The following is a 21,403-nucleotide window of genomic DNA, read 5'->3' as shown; positions in this document are numbered from 1 at the left end:
GACAAGTTAGCAAGGGGGACAGGGGGTTGGTGGAATGGAGCCTCATGTACCATCTGACCGAAGACACTCGAACTCCGCATTACTGCAAATGGCACATGCCTAGGAAACCTGGTGAACAACATTTGAAGAAGTAAGAATACTGACAGTAACTAGGATGTCATGAGGATGTAAACTCCCAATTTCTGAAGCTAATATCTGCAAAGCCCTACCCTAAAGATACCTTAAGAGATGAGTGAGGCCCAGGGTACACAGACAATTCCCACACTGACAAAGGAAGATGGAATGGAGCATATATTTAAGGATGAGTCAGCAATTCATTTTAGCTGCAACATCAACCTTCAAAAACTGGCATTGGTTTTGCTGTCTTCTCTATGTCCAGTATTTATGTCCATATGTCCAAAAGATTTTTTTTCTCATTATTTTCCTGATTGTTTATTATTTTCCTGATTGTTTAAATGGGTAAAAGAGCATTTTAAATTTTAAATTCAGTTGTAAAAGTAGGACCTTTATTTATTTATTTAAATTTAAATTATGAACAAACAGCAGAAGGGTATTTGTCTGCTGGTAATTTCTTTTTTGTGTAAAGCCATGTTGCCCTATTAGTACTTTTTAAACTCCTTTACAAATCTTACATTTCTGACCATATATTCTTTTCCTCACTGAGCCACTGACAATTTGTTGCCCCTGCCTTTGCTTGGGGGGGTCTAAAGTAATGATCAAACATATCAAGAAATGGCACCTTTCTTCTCATCTAAATATCCACTTGCTTGATGCTTTTTAATTCCTTTGCTAAAAAACTGCAAGCCAAGGAAGCATGATTAGCAGCCATACACAAAATCTGTATGTGTATGTCATTATTACTGAAGGCACAATATATGAAAGGCTTTCCAGTGTATACAAAGTGAGCAAACAAACAAACAAATTAGTGTAGTCAGTGTAACTGCTGATTCTAGGAGGTACTCATAAAAATACCATGTGTATTTATAAAATATATCCCATTTTTCCTTGAAACATAAATTTCAAGTTAACAGTGTCATTTTAATCAGATATATTGACTGAGACCAGGAATCATCATAAAAGATTACCTTTACACTTGGTAGATCCAGAAAGGCAGGGAGAATCCTCAGAGGGACTAAAGAAGTTAACCAGGGGACAGAGTTAAGTAGCTTTCAGCCTCAGTTATTTTCTTCTGTATACATATGGGTCCATGATTCTGTTACAATGAGTACATCCGTTCTGCCTATTATTCTTAATAATTTCTTTAAAAGCATAAGAAAAAATACATGAAATAAAGTGTCACTGAGAATGAACTGAAAGTAATTTAATCAGTTACAAAGTAAATAGAAAAATCTTGTTGCCTTCTACGTGGCATAACAGAAAGCTATCTCACATTTAACAGTAACAATTCTTTAAAAACTCACTATGTTTGCAAGCAACCTATGTGTATCATTCATGTTCTCACTAGTCCTTTCAAATTAGAAATACCATGAGAAATAGATATTGAAGACTGTCAGGGATATCATGGATTAACTTTGAAAGATAATATTTTCAGGAAAAGGTTGGCAAAGAGATACATTCAAAAATGTGGTTAAATTTTAATGCAAAAAATATTAATTAGTATCAGATTTTTTTTTCAGGCCTAACTCATGCTAGGGGCAACTTCCTCAAATATGATGTTTCTTTTTTTAGGGCTTACTGCAAGTTCAAGTTCTGTTTCCTAAATTAAAAGCTTTGCAACCTGTTCCCCATGAAGCAAAGACAACTTAATGTTATGATCATTGGTTTTCAACAGAATTATATGTGCGGTGTTACAGATATTAAACACCTCAGTAATTAAAGGCTGCTTTCTCCTTTAGCAGACACAAGGAACAATTTTTCCCGCTCCAAATTTCAACCCTATTATGGATGCCCAGTTGCTAGGAGGAGCCCTACAGGGAATTAGTGAGTATCTCGACTGATTCTAACACACATTTTTATTTACTTTTTTCTCCAGGAATCTCTCATAAAATAACAGGCATTAAGCAAATTAAAAACTCATAAAATAAAGAATGTCACCATGTATCTGTTGAGTCTTCAAGGTATCACACTAAAACACATTAGTGATGTGCAAATAAATCATGTATTTGCATTTACAGGAACTAAGAAGTGATTAAGATTAAACTAAAATCTATATCAACACTTAGAGTAATGAGTGCTTTCCTTGAGAAAATAAGAAAAACAGAATTCTGTTATGTCACTACAGTGAAGGCCAACAAAGGTTTTTAATTGTAATTTCAACAATTCACTATTACCAGGGACTGTTAAATCTTTTAATCAGTCATCAAGAAATAAAAATAAATGGAGTATAAATTAATGATCTTTCACTCAGAAGCAATTTTTTGGTTTAGTCTATGTAAAAAAAAAAAATTTTGTGCACCAAAGCATTTTCCTTTATTCAGACTTCTGTGTTTTCCTGTTGAACACATTGGTATTGCTGAGGGTCAGAATATTGATTTTTATTTTTTTTTACTATGAGAAACATTTTTCTCACATTAAAATTGTTTTCTGTATCAGAATTTTTATACCCCTTGGGCTTTTCACAAGGCTGTACAGCACTAAATTTTGCATTGTTTTCAGTTCTTTTAATGGAAATGTGAGGACATAGACATAATGTCAAATGAATCAAAATAAGAATTATTGATCAAGGGGAATCTGAAGTATCTTTTTGATCATTGGCTACAGATGAAAAGTTTTGAACATTTTACTAAACTTCCAGTGCTTTTAATGCAACGTTGCTAACATGACAATGCAGAGATGATTCTCTTAATTTAACAGTGTATATATAAGCACATTAACCTTACTTTTAATTTACCTATCAAAGTACATGGAACAAAATTCAAATTTCAAGGACAATTGGCAAAATAAAAAGTTCAGCTTCAGAGGAGTTCAAGTCTCTATAGCCTTTACAGGCACTGACACTGACCATAAATCTTGCATTTATCCCTGCGAGAGGTTCAGTCACATATGTTGTCCCACTGACACCAGTGATATTACACAAATTAATAAAGTTATTCAGGTTTTAAAATATTTCCTGAATCCTTCCTACATAAGCTGTACATATTCCTAGTGATAATTATTTTCTGAAAAGTAAAAAGAAATCCTTATGCACAGTTTCAGAAATATTTCCATGCTGTGAGTTTGATGGAAATTAATCTTACTGATGTTGAATCAGTAATATACTGATGTTAAATAAAGTGTCTTGCTAAAAAACTGGTGTATTTGTGGGTAGATGATCCAAAAGAAAGAGAACTAAACCTGGTATATAATAAGCAAATACAGACTTCCTCTGTCAACTTAGGAAAAAAAGTATTCAATTTCCAATTATATTTGTGCCAAAATGGAACCAATCAGTTATTGATTATACAATAAAATCTGCCTAACAAAGCTGTAATAGGTACAGAATGTGTATCTGTAACACATATACATACATATATATATATATATATATATATATATATATATATATATATATATATATAACAAAGACTGGTAGAAATTTGACTACCCTACCCCATTCAGATGCTAGCTGATACCCATGCTTTCCAGCCTAACTTATCTCTGCTGGAAGTGTGATAAAGTCAATTGATTTACACTCAGAGATACATTTATGCTGGAATGTCATTAAAATGCTCAGCCATCTGAAATTACCAAAACCCAACTTATGGAATGGAAAAAAATATTTTAAATGACAAAATAATTTTCACAATATATTTGTCATTATCTTTTTCATAAGCAGTAAATGCTGACTCATTTTAGAAGTTTAGCAGTATGCTCTAGTCATTAAGCAAAAGATCATAGATAACCTTCAACAAAATGCCCTTGGAAATTGGTTAAAATATTATAATTTTTAAAACTTCGTAACTTATTTTATATAGTTCGTCTGAAAACATATATCTTTCAGTTTTTCAACAAATAGTCTGACTATAATTTGTCATCCCCATAAGAGAGATCCCTAGCCCTGAAATAACAATTTAACCAATATCAACAGGGCACAGAAGTATGACTTCCCAGGCTCGGGTATGAATTCTGGTAGTGTGCCTAGTTCTGAATAGATGAAAGTCTCTATCTGTTTTATTGATGCTTTCAAATCCATTGAGCTTGAGAGCATGGTGATGTATCTGATAATAACAGACTACTTCATTTTTTGCTGGTATTACACCAGCAAGCAAAAGGTACATAAGCATGGTAAATACAACTGATGTTGGTAAATACCAGTGGGATATTAATCTGTTGATGTATTTTTTCAAGAAATCAGGTTAATGTTCTGTTCATGGTAATGAAAAAGGCATGAACAATCACAAATGTAAGCAAATATCAACACTTTGTTGATTTAGAGTCTCTGTTGTGTTTCCTTTACAGGTTGTGAAAAAGATGTGTTGATTGACATCCTAACGCAGCGTTGCAATTCACAGCGGCTTATGATCGCTGAAGCATACAGAGACATGTATGGCAGGGTACGACTGAGCTGTTTTATACTTTCATTTCTTCTGTCTCTCTTGTCTCCAGTGTGGTTGGTCAGCAGTCACTGGAACCAAAAGCCTGGCAGGCAGCTGGCTGTCACCAACAGATTGGCACACAATTTTGCTCATTTAACTATTAATGCTTCTGATGGTTTCAAATTGTTTTTATATAGCAGTAGAAGCATGTCTGCCACACACAAAGTTTAAAAAAAAGGAACATGGAAAGTTTCTTCTTCTGTAGCTCATCCTCCTCTCTATTGACCAAACCAGAATTTCTGGACAGACTTATTTCTTCTCCTGTGCGCTTTTGCAGGTTTCTGCATTCTTTTCTCAAGTTTTTAGAATACTTAATAAAACAGTATCGTATTTGGGTTGAAACACGAAAGAAAACCACCATACTAATAATTACAGGTAGTTGTATCTTACACACTGATTAATGTTCTCATCTCAAGCAGTGACATTCTCAGATCTCATACCATGTAACCCCATCCATACACTAAGCACAAGACTCATCTGAGCTGCTTAATGCTAAACTTAGGAATCTTTGAAATGTGTTTCAAAAATCTGAAGATGTAAAAAGCTAGCTTTTTTTTTTTTCAAATACATTTTATCCCTGTTTACTGTACATAACAAGCTGGTTTTCGTTATACAAATTCTTAAACATACAGAGATAAGACATTCTCATTCTATTTCCAGATCTACTATTGCTAACCAAATGACTTTGCGGAAGTTGCAATGCCTGCACTTTCCTCAGTTACCCCAGCTATATAAGGGTGAAAATAATAGCAACACCTTTTGTAAAATCTCTGTGAAATCTAGTGACAAAAAATGCTGTATGAAACTAGATACTATTGGAAAGCTAAAGAAAAATGCTGTGATCAAACTGATCAGACATGCCCTTTCCATAATAGAAGCCAGCCAAACATTTTAAAGAAAATCCAGTTTTCTTCTTTTCCTAAAAAACTAAAGGCTCACTGGGAAGTGCTGTGAAGGTCAGTGTATGCCTGCCATTAACCTGATCAGCATGAATGAGAGTGAGTTTGCAGAAATCCTACCACACAGCTATCAGACTTAGAGTTGAACTACAAATAGTTCATTCAAAAACTACACCTTAACTGCTGATGGCATAGTCTGTTACACCACCAGTCTCTTAAGCAGTAGAACAGTGTATTTTCTTCTTTGGGTGGCCAAGCAGTTTTCCAGTGACAGCCTTTGTGCCACCTGTATACCAAAATACCTCACACCCATTGACCCCTAAACATGCTGAAACAATGCCTTACTCTCCTAGAACTGGGGTGGAAAGAAGAGCTGGATTTAATCAGTGTAGCGGGTTGATTCTGTGCTGTTACTCAATAGGAGATCACTGGTTTGTGGGCTGTTATAAAAAATCAAACACACAATATTTGTGTTATTTTAGATGCAGCCTTGAATGCATGAATATGTTTTAAATAGACCATAAAAGAACAACAACTGAATCACGGTATCCTTACCTTCCAAAGACCATGACAATGACTGCAATCAGTGGTTCTGAATGATTAGAAGTGTTTTTCTATGGTGAAGTATTTACCAGGTTACCGTTACCATTACACATGCAAACCACACAAGTTCAGGGCTTATCCATGCAACGTTCCTCACTGCGTTTTACTTTTACTCATAGAAAACTAAAGCATGTCAAGCTACCCAAATATGCCCGTGATAGTAAAGCACTCACACCCAGTCTTTTCAAGCCTTCACTTATCTCCTTAACCACTGGACAGTTCTCCTTCTCTATTCTGTCTATAGCAGCTTGATGGTTTTTTTCACTTTTTCTCTGGAGTGTTTCAACTGGACCTATCATTTTAACAAGGAAAAACTTTTAAAAGCTGCATATTATTTTTTATCTTTAATTTCTGCCATCTGATATATGAGGATGACCTAGAGATAACACTAATGATACCTCAGTAAGAATTACCAGATGTCCTTCAGGACTGGAGTTAGGATTTCCCATATTTAGTATTCATAGAGAACAACTGTCAACTTGCTCACCACTGATCTATCTGGATTTTCTTTTCAAATCCAAAATAAAAATATAAACCATTAAATAAATCCCTATGAAAACATACCACCATTAAATTTATAACTGTCAGCCATATCCATTCAAACTGAATGTGCCACAGACCTAGAGATCTAGAAGAAATAAAAAAAGCCAAAGAAAACTTCAGATGTCATTTTTAAGAATTTCAATCTCTAAAACTATGAATAATAGAAGTGAAAGGCCAGCAAACTATTTTCATATTCCAGCAATGGACTACAGAGAATTCTGAAACTCATGGAACATCTTGCATATACACCCAGAATTTTAATTTAAACTAATCCATTAAGTACTAGGTATACTTCATAGCACAAGATACATCACAATACTCCTAACAGCTTTCAAAAAAACCCCACCTAGTTCTACCTTTTGCCATGTGGAAACGAGGGTCAGTATGAACTAGCTCTACTCTAGCTCAGAAATGAAACAGAAATGCCAGGTTTTTTTGTCTCACCTGTGACAGCAGAGATACTGCAATGGCTAATCTGGTTAGTGCTCCATGCAGTTTATTTGATTAATGCCTCAAGAGTTTGTTATCTTGGGCAGGAACTGCCCAACAGGATGGGATGCACCTTGCCCTGAATTGCTGCAGTTTACACTTCAGAAGATACTTTAGCACACATCAGTGATAACATTTCCCTGGCTGTAATCTGCTTTAATGGTTATACTGCACTGGGCAAATGCACCATTTGGCAGTCTCATCTTAGTCCCAGTGGTAAACTCTGCAGGACAAAGAAGGCAGACACCTAGGCAATAACAAATTTAACTTTCTCAATTTAATCTATGGTAAACCTGTCAGCCCAGTCCTCCATTCTCTTAATTTTAATTGTCTGCTCAATATGATAGCTGCTATGCCCATTCATTTGGCAAATGTAAAGCGTGACACATTAGAAATATATAAATATATAAAAAAGGAAAATAAAACCGTGAACTGGCTGCATGATTCAGACATACAGAGAAGCTTTAAGATCCCTTCTTACAATTAGCCTTCAAGGATTTTTCATAGTAGAGACGATTAGGAAATGTTAATAATGACCATTTAGAGTTGTCTTTTCTTATTTTTTCAACACTTCCCTTAGCTCTGATTGCAAGAGCAATCTTTAATAAGTATCCACTTCTATTATTAATCCATTTTCCTACAGGCATGTTGTCAGAAGTGAAATGTCTTAATGAATTAATTTCTATTCCATGTGTGATTTAGTGGTTGTCAAATGCATCTAATGTGCATTTACTGATGACTGCGTATGTTTCTTCATCATAAATTTAATTTTTAGTGTTTATAAGTCCTTCATTACTACTCCAGCTACTAATTTCATTGCATTCAGATATGCATCAAACCAAAGTACAGGCCTGAAAAAGATGCAGCTCTGAAAACATAATAGTTTTTAACACAGGAACCGTTTCCGGTACTCCTTTAAAGTCAGACTTAGGTCAGAACACATCTGACAGCTGCCTAGTGCTGTACACAAAACAAACAAAAAATGAGTGTGCAAGTATCCTCTTAATCACAAACAGCAACAGTATAACTAACAAGCTTTCAGCATTTGCAGTGTTTTGAAGGATACTACCAGGAAAAGGGATAGTGGGGACCAAACTCTCATCCATTTCTCAGCTACCTTGGCAAGCAAGTATTAAGACACACGCAGGTGGGGAAGGGGTTCCTTTTTATCAATCCAGCATCTGTCAAAAGTAGTGAATTCAGTTTGAAGGTAATATATACATAAACTGAAGCACATAACCTTCCAGTAATATAAAGCTGATATTTTTGTGCACTAGAGACAATATGGAGGATTTTTTAAATTATTCACATAGTAACACTGAAAAAAGCACAAGAAATCTCCTGTGTTCTATGGGTGCTTAGCTCCCACAGATTCACACAGAAAATATGACAAGAGAAGCTGCAGGTGCTCTGCTGTGGTATTCAGGTTTCCAAGCCTGTAAGTAGTAGTTGCGCTTAAAACCCTGAATTTTCTTCTGTATTCTAACAACCCAAAAATCAACAATCTTATGTGGTCCACTGGCTTGTGTGTCTATTGTCATCTCACTCATACTATTAGAAGAAGCAGGTAATATTTAAATGAATATTTTTCTTAATTTTAGCCAGAATTCAACTTTGACAGTTCAGCTTTATTCCTTTTCAGAGAAAACCACTGATACTTTTTTTCAAGCTGTTTTAATAAAGCATGACCATTGAAATAATCCTGTCTATGTGTTTTTCTTTTCAAGGATCTGATAACAGACCTAAAAGAGAATCTTTCTCATCACTTCAAAGAAGTCATGGTCGGCTTGATGTATCCACCTGCCTCCTATGATGCCCACGAGCTCTGGCATGCCTTGAAGGTACTTGTCAAATTCAGAATTTCTTAGAATCACTAATTACAGTACTGAACATATGTTAAAATATTTTTTTTGACATTTAAATGTTTGATAAACTGCTGGAAGTTAGTACACTAGAATAGTATACTACGTAGTAGTACACTAGGTCATCAGAAATACATTGCTATATGAAATTTATTCATTGGTACGCTAAAACCAGTGTAAACAACATCCTTGTCATGTAACAAATACAACCCATGGTAAGCTTGGTAAATGAAGGAATATTTATACAGAGAAATGTAAGGCCCCGATCCTGCAGGCATTTATGTATGTTATGAACAAAATTCATTAGAACAACCAGTGCCATGCACTAAGTCTCCTGTTCTCAAAAGACCAATACTTCTTTAGCAGAACATGTCTTTACATAAATACTTACAAATTACTCTCTGATCACTCCACTCAAATTGAGATGATTGCACATTTTGAAGAAAATATTTCTTTTTCTTCCCAGGATCTGAGCCTGTGCTCCTTAAACAACTTAAGTTTTGAAACAAGAATATTTTTTCAAAGATCATGTGATTAAATGGTGAAATTCATTCCTGCAGGGCACTGTGTGGGCCAAAAGCATAAACTAGTTCATAAAGGTCTTAAATACTTAGAAAACAGGTCTCCTGATGGCTATTGAAAATAATAAACCTTGGCAAATTCCTTCTCAGGAATTCCATTCTTGGAAGATGGGAAGGCATATCACAGCTCAGCACTGTTTTCCTTTTCTTTCCACAAATATTTGCTACTGGCCACTGTCACAAATAAGACACAGTTTATATGATTCTGAGCAAAGTGATCTACCTTATATATTTTGAGAATCCCCTCAAAAACAAAAAAATAACAATTCACTGGTTTTCCTTGACCTTCAGATACTTTAACCAATGCACTTTTTAGAGCAATTTTACAGTTGGCATTAAAAGGATTGTGAAATATCACTGGTATCACTGGAAGCCTGAATTTTATTAAAATTATTTACAAGATTGCCAAAGTTATATTTTTTTCTAAACATGGCTTAAACTTTTTTATAGTAGTCTATCCTGATCTGGATTCATATGGCCAAAGTAAATAACAGGCCATATGTGTCTCCAGTCTCAGGCTTGACGTCATGTTCTCCCATTATCGCAGATGCAGAATACTCACCACCACTATACATGTGCATATCAAAAGCAGCAAATACAGCATATCTTAGGTCATTCAAGTTTATAAAAATAATTCAAGTCCTGTGGTAAAATACGGTGATTTGCAGCACTGCGTGCATGGCCTTCCCTTGATGTGCATTCTTCCCTTGATGCATGATGCTGTGATATGCTAGATATCACAGACCATAACATTCCTAAATAGATTTTTTTTTTTAAATGAAATGACAAAAGCACAACATAACAGCTGTGGCTCATATCTACTTCAGATTGCCTGAACACTTGCTAGGGATGTATGCTTAATCTTTGCATCTGATTTCTTGCAGCAAATCCCAAATCTTTACTAATGCTGTACAATTCTTCCCATTATGTTTCTGTCAACACTAATCTTACTTCATTCCTCACTTGTTAATGTACATGCTGAAATTCAGACTAAGTAAGAACATATTTAAAATACAGGGTTCTACTATCAATTTAAAGTCATTTCTACTTAAACAGGTAGACTATGCAAAAGTACACTCTGCATTGCTCCAGCAAACTTCTATTCTTTTGTTACTTTTGATAAGCACAGCACTGCTTTCTTGTAAAAGGTGTGGTTTCTACCAACAACATATTTTCATATTTACTTCTTTCTACACAGGGAGTAGACACAGAAGAAAAATGTCTAATTGACATATTAGCCTCACGATCAAATATGGAGATCTTCCAGATGAAAGAAGCCTACTTAATGCGTAATGTTTTTTACAAGTACACAGTAGCAGCTGCATAGATGAAGAACTGAACTACAAAACTGACTTCTCAATACTAACTGGTTCCCTTTCCCCTCCTCTCCCATACTATATACAAAAGGCTGAAGCAAAATGTTTAATATGTCATAGTATTTTTGAGATGTATTGCTGGCTATGACATTTGAAATACATGGAAGCCATACCTAGGGATTTTCAGAAACTTTTGCACACTTTGTTCAGAAAAATGCATAAGCTGTTTCCTTTCAAAAAAGCGCTTACTCTGGGTGGACACTCCGCTCATTTGCCTTGATGGGATATTTCCAAGTCTCCACCATCACACCGCAGCAGTAGTGGTGGGGGTGCGGCCATGGGTGTGTGGACAGGCAAGGCGGGGCAGAGGCTGAAGCCCCTGGCCAGGCAGAGCACCTCAGCAGGGCCCAGACAGACTGCCAGCCCTATGGCCAGGTCTGTGTAGCATCTGCTTGGATTACTGTGGAATAATCACCATAGAAAATGGACAAGTATTTGAACCCTTTTTATTGATCCTTTGTTTGCCAATTTTCATTTGTACTATTCAAAGCATGTTCGTTTGTGATTTAGATCATACGTTTTTTGTTTAATCTAGAATATAATAATGACCTTCAACAAGATATCGATGCTGAGACTTCAGGTCACTTCAGAGATACGCTCATGAACCTTGCTCAGGTACTATAAAAACTAGCATGGCTTAAGTTCCTAGAAAAATCATAATAATTTTTGATACTATATGAGAAGTCTTAAATTTTAAGGTGACTGTGGTTAAACCTCATTTAATAAGGCTACACTTTTGAACACAATACAGGGGAAAGCAGAAAAGAAGAGAATTTGAATTGCTTCATCTAGTCTTTGACTTTGGCTTTCAGATGAAAGCAAAGGTCAACAACCTATTTTATTAAGTCCCTGGATACTCAGCTGCTGACCCTCTGCTCAATCTGTCTCATCTCAAAAGGAGCCTACTTACATGTAAAAATTAGTATTTAATTTTTAAAGCTGTTTTCTCCATTTTTAGAATACACAGTTCATAATCCAGTCTAGGCATTATGTAAAAATGGAGATATATCCACACTTGACTATGAAAGAAAGTTATTGAATAGTTCTTTGGTTTAAACATTATGTTCTTTGTGCTTAAATCACAGTGCGTTTGCATGCAGACAAACAAATTGTCACAATCACATGCCAACTTTTGCAGTTTTACCAATTTGTTTCATGCAACAAAGTTGGTCATCCTTGTCAGATCATGAGTTGTCATTTTCATTGTAGTGACCGTGCTCATTATCTTAAAAATCTTGTGTAAACCAGAGTAACAAACAATGGCAACAGAACTGCCAGGAGATAACAGCATACGTAAGGTACACAGGAAATATTTTTTTGTAATGTTGGATGTTTTTTCCCCTAATAATGAAAATTCTTCCTTGCTTAAAAATGAAGAGCTACAGGTTAAGTAGCTTCGTTTCTCATCTTTGTTTAAATGCTGGGACGGATTTTACTTGTCAAAAGAACAATTTGAAATAAATTACCTGAGACTACATTATTAGTCCTTATTTTCTTAAACCACAGATACTACTAAAAAGGCCTGAAACCAGCAACTTCTTAGCTAACAGGATCTAACCGCTATTTTTCTGAAGAGTTGCAGGAACTTCCAACTTTACTCAGTTATACTGTATACTTCTGAAGACTGTTAGCTGAATCATCCATTTTTTGATATGATTTTATATTAAAACTCTGTGATATTTCATTAAAATATATCCTTTCTAGTTCTAGTACCATGCAATTTACAGATTATTCTATAGCAACATTTCCAATGCATCCTTTAATGCTTTTTTCAGACATCCTTTGTTTTGATTTCTATTAAATCTTGGGATGGATGACACACACATCTAACTACAGATAGAAGTAAATGTGTATCACATATGGAAAGCAAACTATTCAGTTGCTATAGTGTGGTGTTTACAGTTTTCATGTCCACACTGAGGCAGATTAGAAGTTACAGGTTAAAGTCCTTCCTAAATAAATTAACAGAGTTACAAATGCAGGCTAAGTAATATTCTAGTATAAGACAAACAGATGTTTATTCTAATTCTCTCTTTTTTGAGGGTATTAATTGAAATATGATCAATTTCTACAATTTAAAAAAATAATTATACATACTGCGGGATTATCCAGCAAAACTATGCCAACAGTAGTTGCTATTAAATGTAACTGGGGAAACTCATTTTATTGTTCACTTGTCTGTCTTTTTTCCCTGTTTTTTCTCATGTATGTAACTTTATGCAGTCATTCTGGCATAACTCCCTTCAAGTAATTTATCTTGTTACTAAGAATTCCACTGTGTGAAATTCTTGCCATTTAATTAAAATAAAAATTAACATTTTTAACAGGAAAGAGCTACAAATCAGTCATTCTAGAAGTTGACAGCCAATACATAATTTTAATCCTCCTTTTCACATATAGGGTAAAATGACCATAAATTTTAAACTAAATTGCTTTAAACATATATCATTAAGGCAGTGATTACATGCAGCTTGAGACTGTTAAGAGTTCTACAACCAGGGCTGATTTGTATCCTTACAAGATCATAATGGTTAAAAAAAAAGCAATTCTAAAAGTTATGTGCCCTTCTCTTTCTCTAACAACTATATAATACAGATCATAACATGTTTATTAAAAGCATATTAGCTTGATTCGTGTAACCAAAATCTATTAAATATATGGGAGACTTAGAAATATTCTTCTGTGGTTTATGTATCCAAGTTGTCAAACACTTTCCTAGTCTTGGATCTTAATTTTAGACAATGATTATGAGCAAGCAAAATCTCCATTGTTTGATGTGCTTGCTCCTACAGTTTGTGCCGGGAGAAAAAAAATGAGAAAACATTCTTCTGGTAATATGCATACTGATAAGAAACAACCAGTGAATGGCAAATGTTACTCTTATCCTTCATTTTCCCTTCATAGTTATGTATTATAGTAAGCAATAGTGGTAGGATGGTGATGGTAAGGTAAGAGCTTATTTTAAATGGGACTAAAAATGGGATATGTTTATCCACTTCACATTTTTTTTCCTCTCACATGACCATTTGTCATTGCAGAGTTCCTTGTCTTAGAGGAAATGAAGACATAAGGTTACAGCTTGAAGATATTTCCTACAGTTGCAAACTCAACCACTGCATACACTGATCAAATCTAAAAGTCCATATATGTTATCTCAAGAAATGAAACATAGCTTCATATAGAGACAACATTATATTCCTGCAGTCTTTTAGAATATGTATCTTTTTTGTTCCCCCAGGGAACAAGGATGGAAGGATATGCAGATCCTTCTACAGCTGCTCAGGATGCAATGGTAAATACAGTCAGATGTGAGCTTCTCAAACATAAAAAAAAAAGAACAAATACAAATGTTGAAAATTGATTTAGGACTTACTTAAAATCTTTTGCTTTTTTTTTCCCCTTTTTCTGGTATATTAGATTCTATGGGAAGCATGTCAGCAGAAAACAGGCGAACACAAAAACATGCTGCAAATGATTCTCTGCAACAAGAGTTACCAGCAGTTGTGGATGGGTGGGTAATCCAGCACTTCAGCTGTTTGAACACAGAGTGGAAAGGAAAAATCTGACTTGCTAATAAAGCCATGGTTTACATACAAAGAAGCTTGGTGTGCAGCAGGGTATTAGCCTGAAACCTAAGTGTGAACTGTAAGAGCTCTCAGACTCCCGCTGACATTAGTGGGATTTTGGAAGTAATGCAAAACTGAACTTTGCCTGATGACTACAGACAGCTGTAGGTAGCCCAGACAGACATCAGGATCCCCTAATAACAGACTAGAATGCATGACCAAAGAAAGGCACGGGTTATGGCTGCACTGCGTTTATACACAATACAACAGGATGAGGCAGATTTTCCTTAACTATTTTCTTCATTTTTCCTAAGTCTTTGCTATGAGTGGAAACTTGGGAGAGGCAGTGTATTTTCAACAGATGTTTGTATGTGAAAACACATTGCTGTGTTGAAACATTTCCCCAGAAGTTTCAAAGTTTTTGATGGGAGCACTTCAAGGGTCCACATCGGCTCTCTCATAATGAACACACACACAGAAAGATAATAGGACATTTTTATGTAAAATAAATAATCAGACATAATTACAGATTGCAAGAAATTTATGTGAGATCATCCAGATCTTCCACTGTAGAAAAGAAACCTGTCATAAGTTTGAGATGTCTTCTGCTCTGCAGTGGAAAAACAGTCCATTTGGTGGCAAGTTTATCACTGTGCAGCCAGCCGTATTTCTCATGTCAACTTCTAATAATAGCCTAGAACTACTTTGCTGTCATGGATCAACAAATTAGTTCTTTTATCATGACTTCTGTAAGGCTGATGATAATAGTATTAACATAATGTAACATACCTGCTTATGCTCTATGCCCTTTCTGTAACAGAGATTTGAGGGTTCTGCCTGTAATGCCTCTGTACGTTGGGTAGTAAGCAGTGAGTTGGAAATTTTCCTCCTTCCCTGAAGAAGTAAGCATGCCCTCCATATTTGTGTGTAAGTCTGGATACCTGCATTATCCAGAGAGTGTCCATGTCTGGATAGCGACATTGTTACACATGTCAAGCCATGGCTTCTTGTCACAGTCTGTGAATCTCTGGACAGTTTTAGCTATCTGAGCAAGGAAGTTGTCTTAATGACATGACTTTCTTACAAGTTTCATAAACAGAGGTTGCTAGATAGAGAACTTACTAAAGCTTCCAGTGAACCAAAAGCTTTGGCATGCATTCATTTTATACTGTATACTGGAGAACACAGAAAGAGGAATGTCCTGGAAGCCAGGTTTCAGGCTACTCATTTAGATTGCCTTACATGGGGGTTAAAAACATAATGAAACACTGAGAATAAATAGGGAAAAAAATAAACTCAATAGTTACAGTACTGAGGGGAAGCAGGAAAAAAATGCAAGTTGATCATTATTAATGAATGAGAATAAAGCAAGATTTCTTTTTTCCCCGAAGTTTTCCAGGAGTTCCAAAATATCTCTGGGCAAGACATAGTAGATGCCATTAATGAATGTTATGATGGATACTTCCAAGAATTACTAGTTGCAATAGGTATGTAAAAATATTATTTTATACTAGCAGTAATCACCTAATAAATATCTAGCATGGTATCTCTCATGCATCACAAATATTATTTTTCTGATATTTTTATCCTTTTTACTGCCCTATATTGCATAATTAAATTTTCAGAGATAATTAGAAAATAATATTTAAAGTATTTTTCCATGGTGTGTAAATCTACAAATGTATATATGCAGCACTAGATTCTAACTGAGCAGAACTAGTATCTGTTCTTCATTTCGTAACAAATTTTGTGTGATCAGTGATAACTGCATTACCAGCTGAATCTACACATACTAAATAATTGGCAAAGTTTTCAGGACTTCAGTGGTATATAAAAAAGTTCCAGGCTTTACGTGCCTTTGTTTTCTATTTATAGAATAAGGATAATAATGTATCTACACAGATGTCATGTGAGTGCATTCACTGATATTTAATAAGTCCTTTGATGCAACAGCAATGAGTCCCCACCCAAAATAAGTACCAGACTTTAAATCATAAATATAGATACGTTTGTGAAAACCAGTGGCCTAATTTTAAGTTCGGTCATGGACAGCACTACCCTGTCTGGCTTTATATTTCAACGAGCTCAAAGCCAATAGACATTATTATATAATAATCTGTTAACTTGTTGCAACCCTTTTCTCCTAGTTCTCTGTGTTCGTGACAAGCCTTCCTACTTTGCTTACAGGCTTTATAATGCAATTCACGTAAGTAGTCTTTCTTCTTCACGTATCATAAAAAGTAGCTTCCCTATTTTTTTGTTTGCTTCATTATAGTTAAACAGGTACATACAAATCAGTCCATTCAATCTTTAACGTATGATTGCATGTTTTAAAACTGTTGGTATGTACATAAATTTCAAAGCAGTAGTGCCTAAGCAACAGTTAGGACCTAACTGTAACCATAAAAGGTTAAATATTTCTATTCCTTACAAAAACAAAACAAAACCAAAAACACTATCTGGTAACTGTTCATTTTATTGAAAAACTTTCTTTTCTATGGCTTGTATCTCCCCCTGCTGTGCAGAACTGAAAGTGCACTTTTCTTCCTATGCATTTTTTGTCTCTAAACATTTAATAAGTATTGCTAGAAATTAAATCATAAATCAAGGCTGCATTAAAAAAATGGTCATATTTTCTTGTGGGGCTCAGTGTGTGTCTGTGTGTCTGTATGTGTCTGTGTAGGTTCTTTTATCTTTGTGTGTAAGTGCTACCATACTAATACCAATGAGTGACCAAGAAGCAACTTAGGTAAATGCAAAGACACCTTTACAAATTCTTCCTACTAGATGTCACTGAAGACATTTTCTTTTGTGTTTCATTCATTAGTGAAAATAGTAAGGCATTATGTTATATAAAAAATAACATATATTCTTTTAAGTCTAATCTTTTAAGTACAACCTTCAGAAGATGCTCACAAAAGCCAGTCATGGGTAAAATGTGAAGTATCATCTTAGAGCAGGAATGGCAAACATAGGATTTAAGCCAGAACCATTGTTCAAAACTTCAGCAATGCTTCAACAGGCCCCAGTATCCTCTTCCAGATGCTGTCACTACTGCTGTCCCCTGTTTCAGCTATACCAGCAATAATGGCAGCAAAGATCCAAGGAAAATCCCAGGGGCTCAGAGGAAGAGGCAGCATTTTGTCTGAGTAGTCAAAAGAGGATTCTGGCACATGACATGAAAAAGGTTTGCCAAAAGTACCAGAAAACACCAGCTATCAGGAAAAGCGATGCTTCTCAAAGGTTCTATATCAAGTCTGCTTTTCAAGTTAAAACCTCATTTTTAGTTTCGACAAATATCACATCAATACTTTTCATCTATATTATATTCAGGTGATTGTATTTGATGCAGTTTTTAATAATTAAGAATAAACATTTGCATTTTCTTTTAATTAACATTTTACTCTGTTTTCTCAAAGTGTTTTAATGAACACAGATAATTCTCAAAACAAATGCAATAATTTAAAACAGTGTCTCTTTTTGCAGACAAGTTATGTCCAGATTATACCAAAAACTTTTTATATTCTATATTAAAGCCCACCCAGGATTCTAATGCCTGAAATTATAGTCCATAATGGGTTTTAAGGAAGATTTTTATCTGGCCATAAAACGTATAAAATTCTCTATATGCAGATTTTTAACGTATTGGTTTTTGGAGAATAAAATTTGAATATCAATGGCTAGTCGATAAAATTATGATTTAGCTTGAAACTCTAAATTGGTCATCAGTTGTCCCAACCCTAAATCTGTTTTGATTACTTTTATTGCCACTAGATGTCCCCATTCTCCACACAATTACAATAGAAAAATTCTTTAGAAGCAAAATAAAGCATAGCTGGATACAAGCTATGTAAATTCTAAATCAATGGTTTAAAATCTCACTGCATTAACATTTGGCAGCAGTTGTTGTGAAATAATTATTGGCTTCAGTATCGTTGGAATGGACTCCACAACAACCATCACAACAGCTACCTACAAACTCAATAGCTAGTATTCCTAACAAAAGATCAAGTGTTTTCTTTTTAAAAGTTTCAGTGCATGGTTAAAACACTGTTATGTGGGGAATCTCTGTTATTCAGTAACATGAATTCTCTTATTTGAGCATGTGAAAACTCTGTAGAAGAAAACCTTTGAATGCTTAGGCTCCCTTAGAATCGAGGATATCTTTGCTAATTAGGCTACCTATGCCTAATTAATTGGCTTAACTATTAAACATTAATATGAGCATATACAGATAGGCGAACATATATTGTTCAACAGTCAAGTTTCCTCTCATCTTCTTTTCTTTTTAGGACTTTGGGTTTCACAATAAAACAATTATAAGGATTCTCATTGCCAGGAGTGAGATCGACTTGTTAAATATACGACAGCGATACAAAGAGAGATACGGGAAATCACTCTTTCATGACATTAAGGTAAGTTTGTACACACTTTTGCATATATTCAGCAGTGACACCACACAGACTGTGCCAAGCCCTACCAGAAAAATACAGAGGGTTAATCTCCATTCAATCATTTGGTTTAAAAAAAAAAAAAAGGGCAATATATAAAACCAAAAGCATATCTTTTCAATGCCTCAGGCTGACTTCAGCAAGTGCTCAGTGAATTCTCAGCTCCCATTGTATATGATTTTGTCCCCCCCAACAGCAAGAGGAGGATATAAACAGGGCAGGACAGTATATGAAATAGATTGCAAGGATAGTTTCTACACTGATACCATCTTCTTTCACACTGTCCTGCATGGGTAGGCTGATACCACTTTGGTGCAAAACTGAGATAAAAATCTGGTTTTACCCTTGCGCTTTGGTAGTAGCATCAACCTACAGAAAAACTATTCCTCTTGTAGTCTTGCTCCATAACTTAAAACAAAACTCTGACACTTTATCTTTTTTATGTTGCTATAATCCAACTGTAAGATGTACAATAACTGTAGAGAAATTGCTTAGGATTTTTTTGTATTGAACTTGAGAAGTATTAAAGAGGTTTGATCCCAGCTTTCAAATGTAGTTTGTTTCTAGGTGCCCAAGCAACTGAAGCCCAAGGTATGAGAAATGAAAAAAAACTTGACCTAGAATCCTTACAAAAACACTGTAATATTTTATAAAACCTTACAACATTAGTCTAGTCCTTGCCACACACCTTGCAAGAGAAGAGAAATTAAGAAAATGTACAGTCACAGAAATACTGATTTTTTTTTTCTTGCAGCATTTTGCTTCAGGCCATTATGAGAGTGCTTTACTTGCTATCTGTGCTGGTGATGCTGAAGATTATTAAGGAAGAAGAAGATGAACTCTGAAGGGTGTATGAATCCATTTTAAATAGAAAGTGAAGCTATATACCATAGATTAACTGTACAATATCCCTACTTTACATAAAAGAACAGAAAAATCAGTGCTATACGTTTGTTAGTATTAAAACTTTCTTGAGACAGGAAAAAATGTTGGCAGGAACAGGGTTTTATCCTTAGTTCTAATTAATATTTCTGTTTCTATGATTAATACAAATTAATGAAGCAAGTAGTAAAATAATTCCATGTAAGCATATGTTTATCATTTAATCTCTCGGCGTCCCAAACATTAGACAATAGGCTATGGAAGAATCTATTCACTTCCACAAGAGAGAGAAAAAACGTTTTGCTTTATGTATTTTATCAGCATGATTCCTTCAAGTCATTTTTTCTCTTCCTTCCCACATTTTTTGCTCTTGAACATTATTGGTTTAGTTACTAACAGCTTAAGCATCTGCCCAAATCTGTTATCAGTCACTCGCCTGCCCAGTGCTTTTGTATTCTCTTTCAATTAGCTCACCTACTTAAAGGCAATTAATTCCTTCTTTCCATTTGAAGCAAAATAAAAAATGAGAATCAAGAAAAAAACATTATTCATTTAATGCCACACACCGGAAACCCCTGGAAGATGAAAAACTATGTAGCTTTGAGCAGAGAAGTTCCAGAGGTTTAGACTCTGAAATTCCATTTGTGCCTCTCATTTTAATCATTAATTGAATGTTGACCTTCAGAGCACTGAGGTATTTCCAGAATGGCCCAGATGATATAATTCAGGAGTTGACTAGTAGTACGTAACACTGTACCTCCAAATGAGGCTGAAGGATGCAGAACTTCTCAGAATACCACCAGCAAATGCAGTCTGACAACATCTGGTGACAACTTATACGGCAACAATGAAAGGCTGCAGGCACCAGCTGCAAGTCCTCATCCCACAAGAAAATGTGATGCTGCTTTTAAGCATCTCAAATCTCTTCAGTGCCGCCTATCCATGAGGCTTGTGAGCCTATGTATTTGTACTTTCTGTCATCCTCTTTATGTGAACAGGCATAAGTAAGGTGAAATGTGGTAATATGCACTAAAATAACTGCCCCTGGTTTTTCTCCTGCAGCTACAAGGTTTCCAACTTGACACAGACAACTTGACACTAAACTTTTAACTAGGTGCTTTCTGCAAGTATAGCTCAGTATGACTGAATAAAGCACTACTGTAAAAACATGGAAGTAACATGATCGCTTCTATGCTGTTTGCACCTGACCCCTCAGTCTGTGAAAATAACCTTATTTTCAGTGTATCTTGCTTTTTTGGCACATGCTGACTTTATGTTACAACTCTTTCAATTTACAATAAACCTAAAATCGCAGTTGAGTCCCTCTTAGGCTTGACAAATTTCAACATATTTCAAATGGATAATTTAATTATTAAGCTACAACTTTGGAAGGAATGCTCTGGGAGGAAAAATAAACTAAAATGAGAATGAGTGTTCCTATTTGTCAGCGTTAACAAAATCCTGAACTTAAGTTACATAACGATATAGAGGTCGCTACTAACTGCTGTACCTCTACACTCGCTTTTACTCCATACTCGCAGACAGGCATAAGGACAACGCTCTCAACCGCGACCGCCCTGTTCACAGAACAAGGTCCCGCGGACCCCCACAACACG

The 21,403-nt window shown here is 35.2% G+C and overlaps 1 protein-coding gene across 1 annotated transcript; it reads left to right on the top strand.

The window, feature by feature from the left end:
- Nucleotides 1-228: 228 nt before the first annotated feature.
- ANXA10 (annexin A10) lies at nt 229-21,389 on the top strand. Its single transcript, XM_056326430.1, has 12 exons — nt 229-378; nt 1,860-1,941; nt 4,399-4,493; nt 8,797-8,910; nt 10,711-10,801; nt 11,424-11,503; nt 14,127-14,180; nt 14,306-14,399; nt 15,846-15,941; nt 16,602-16,660; nt 18,747-18,869; nt 19,660-21,389. Exons 1-12 carry the CDS (start codon nt 229-231, stop codon nt 19,726-19,728), a joined length of 1,107 nt encoding a protein of 368 aa, XP_056182405.1. The 3' UTR covers nt 19,729-21,389.
- The last annotated feature ends 14 nt before the right edge of the window (nt 21,390-21,403 follow it).

The sequence above is a fragment of the Falco biarmicus genome, chromosome 1, assembly GCF_023638135.1.
Source record: "Falco biarmicus isolate bFalBia1 chromosome 1, bFalBia1.pri, whole genome shotgun sequence".
Classification (NCBI taxonomy): domain Eukaryota; kingdom Metazoa; phylum Chordata; class Aves; order Falconiformes; family Falconidae; genus Falco; species Falco biarmicus.
Note: the sequence above shows the minus strand (reverse complement) of the source record. Positions and strands in the feature narration are given on the sequence as shown.

Coding starts and splice junctions, on each gene's coding strand:
- ANXA10 (XM_056326430.1), top strand. CDS start 229: ATGAGTGAGGCCCAGGGTACACAGACAATTCCCACACTGACAAAGGAA. Junction 8,911..10,710: donor AGCTCTGGCATGCCTTGAAG/GTACTTGTCAAA, acceptor CTTTCTACACAG/GGAGTAGACACAGAAGAAAA. Junction 11,504..14,126: donor CGCTCATGAACCTTGCTCAG/GTACTATAAAAA, acceptor TTGTTCCCCCAG/GGAACAAGGATGGAAGGATA.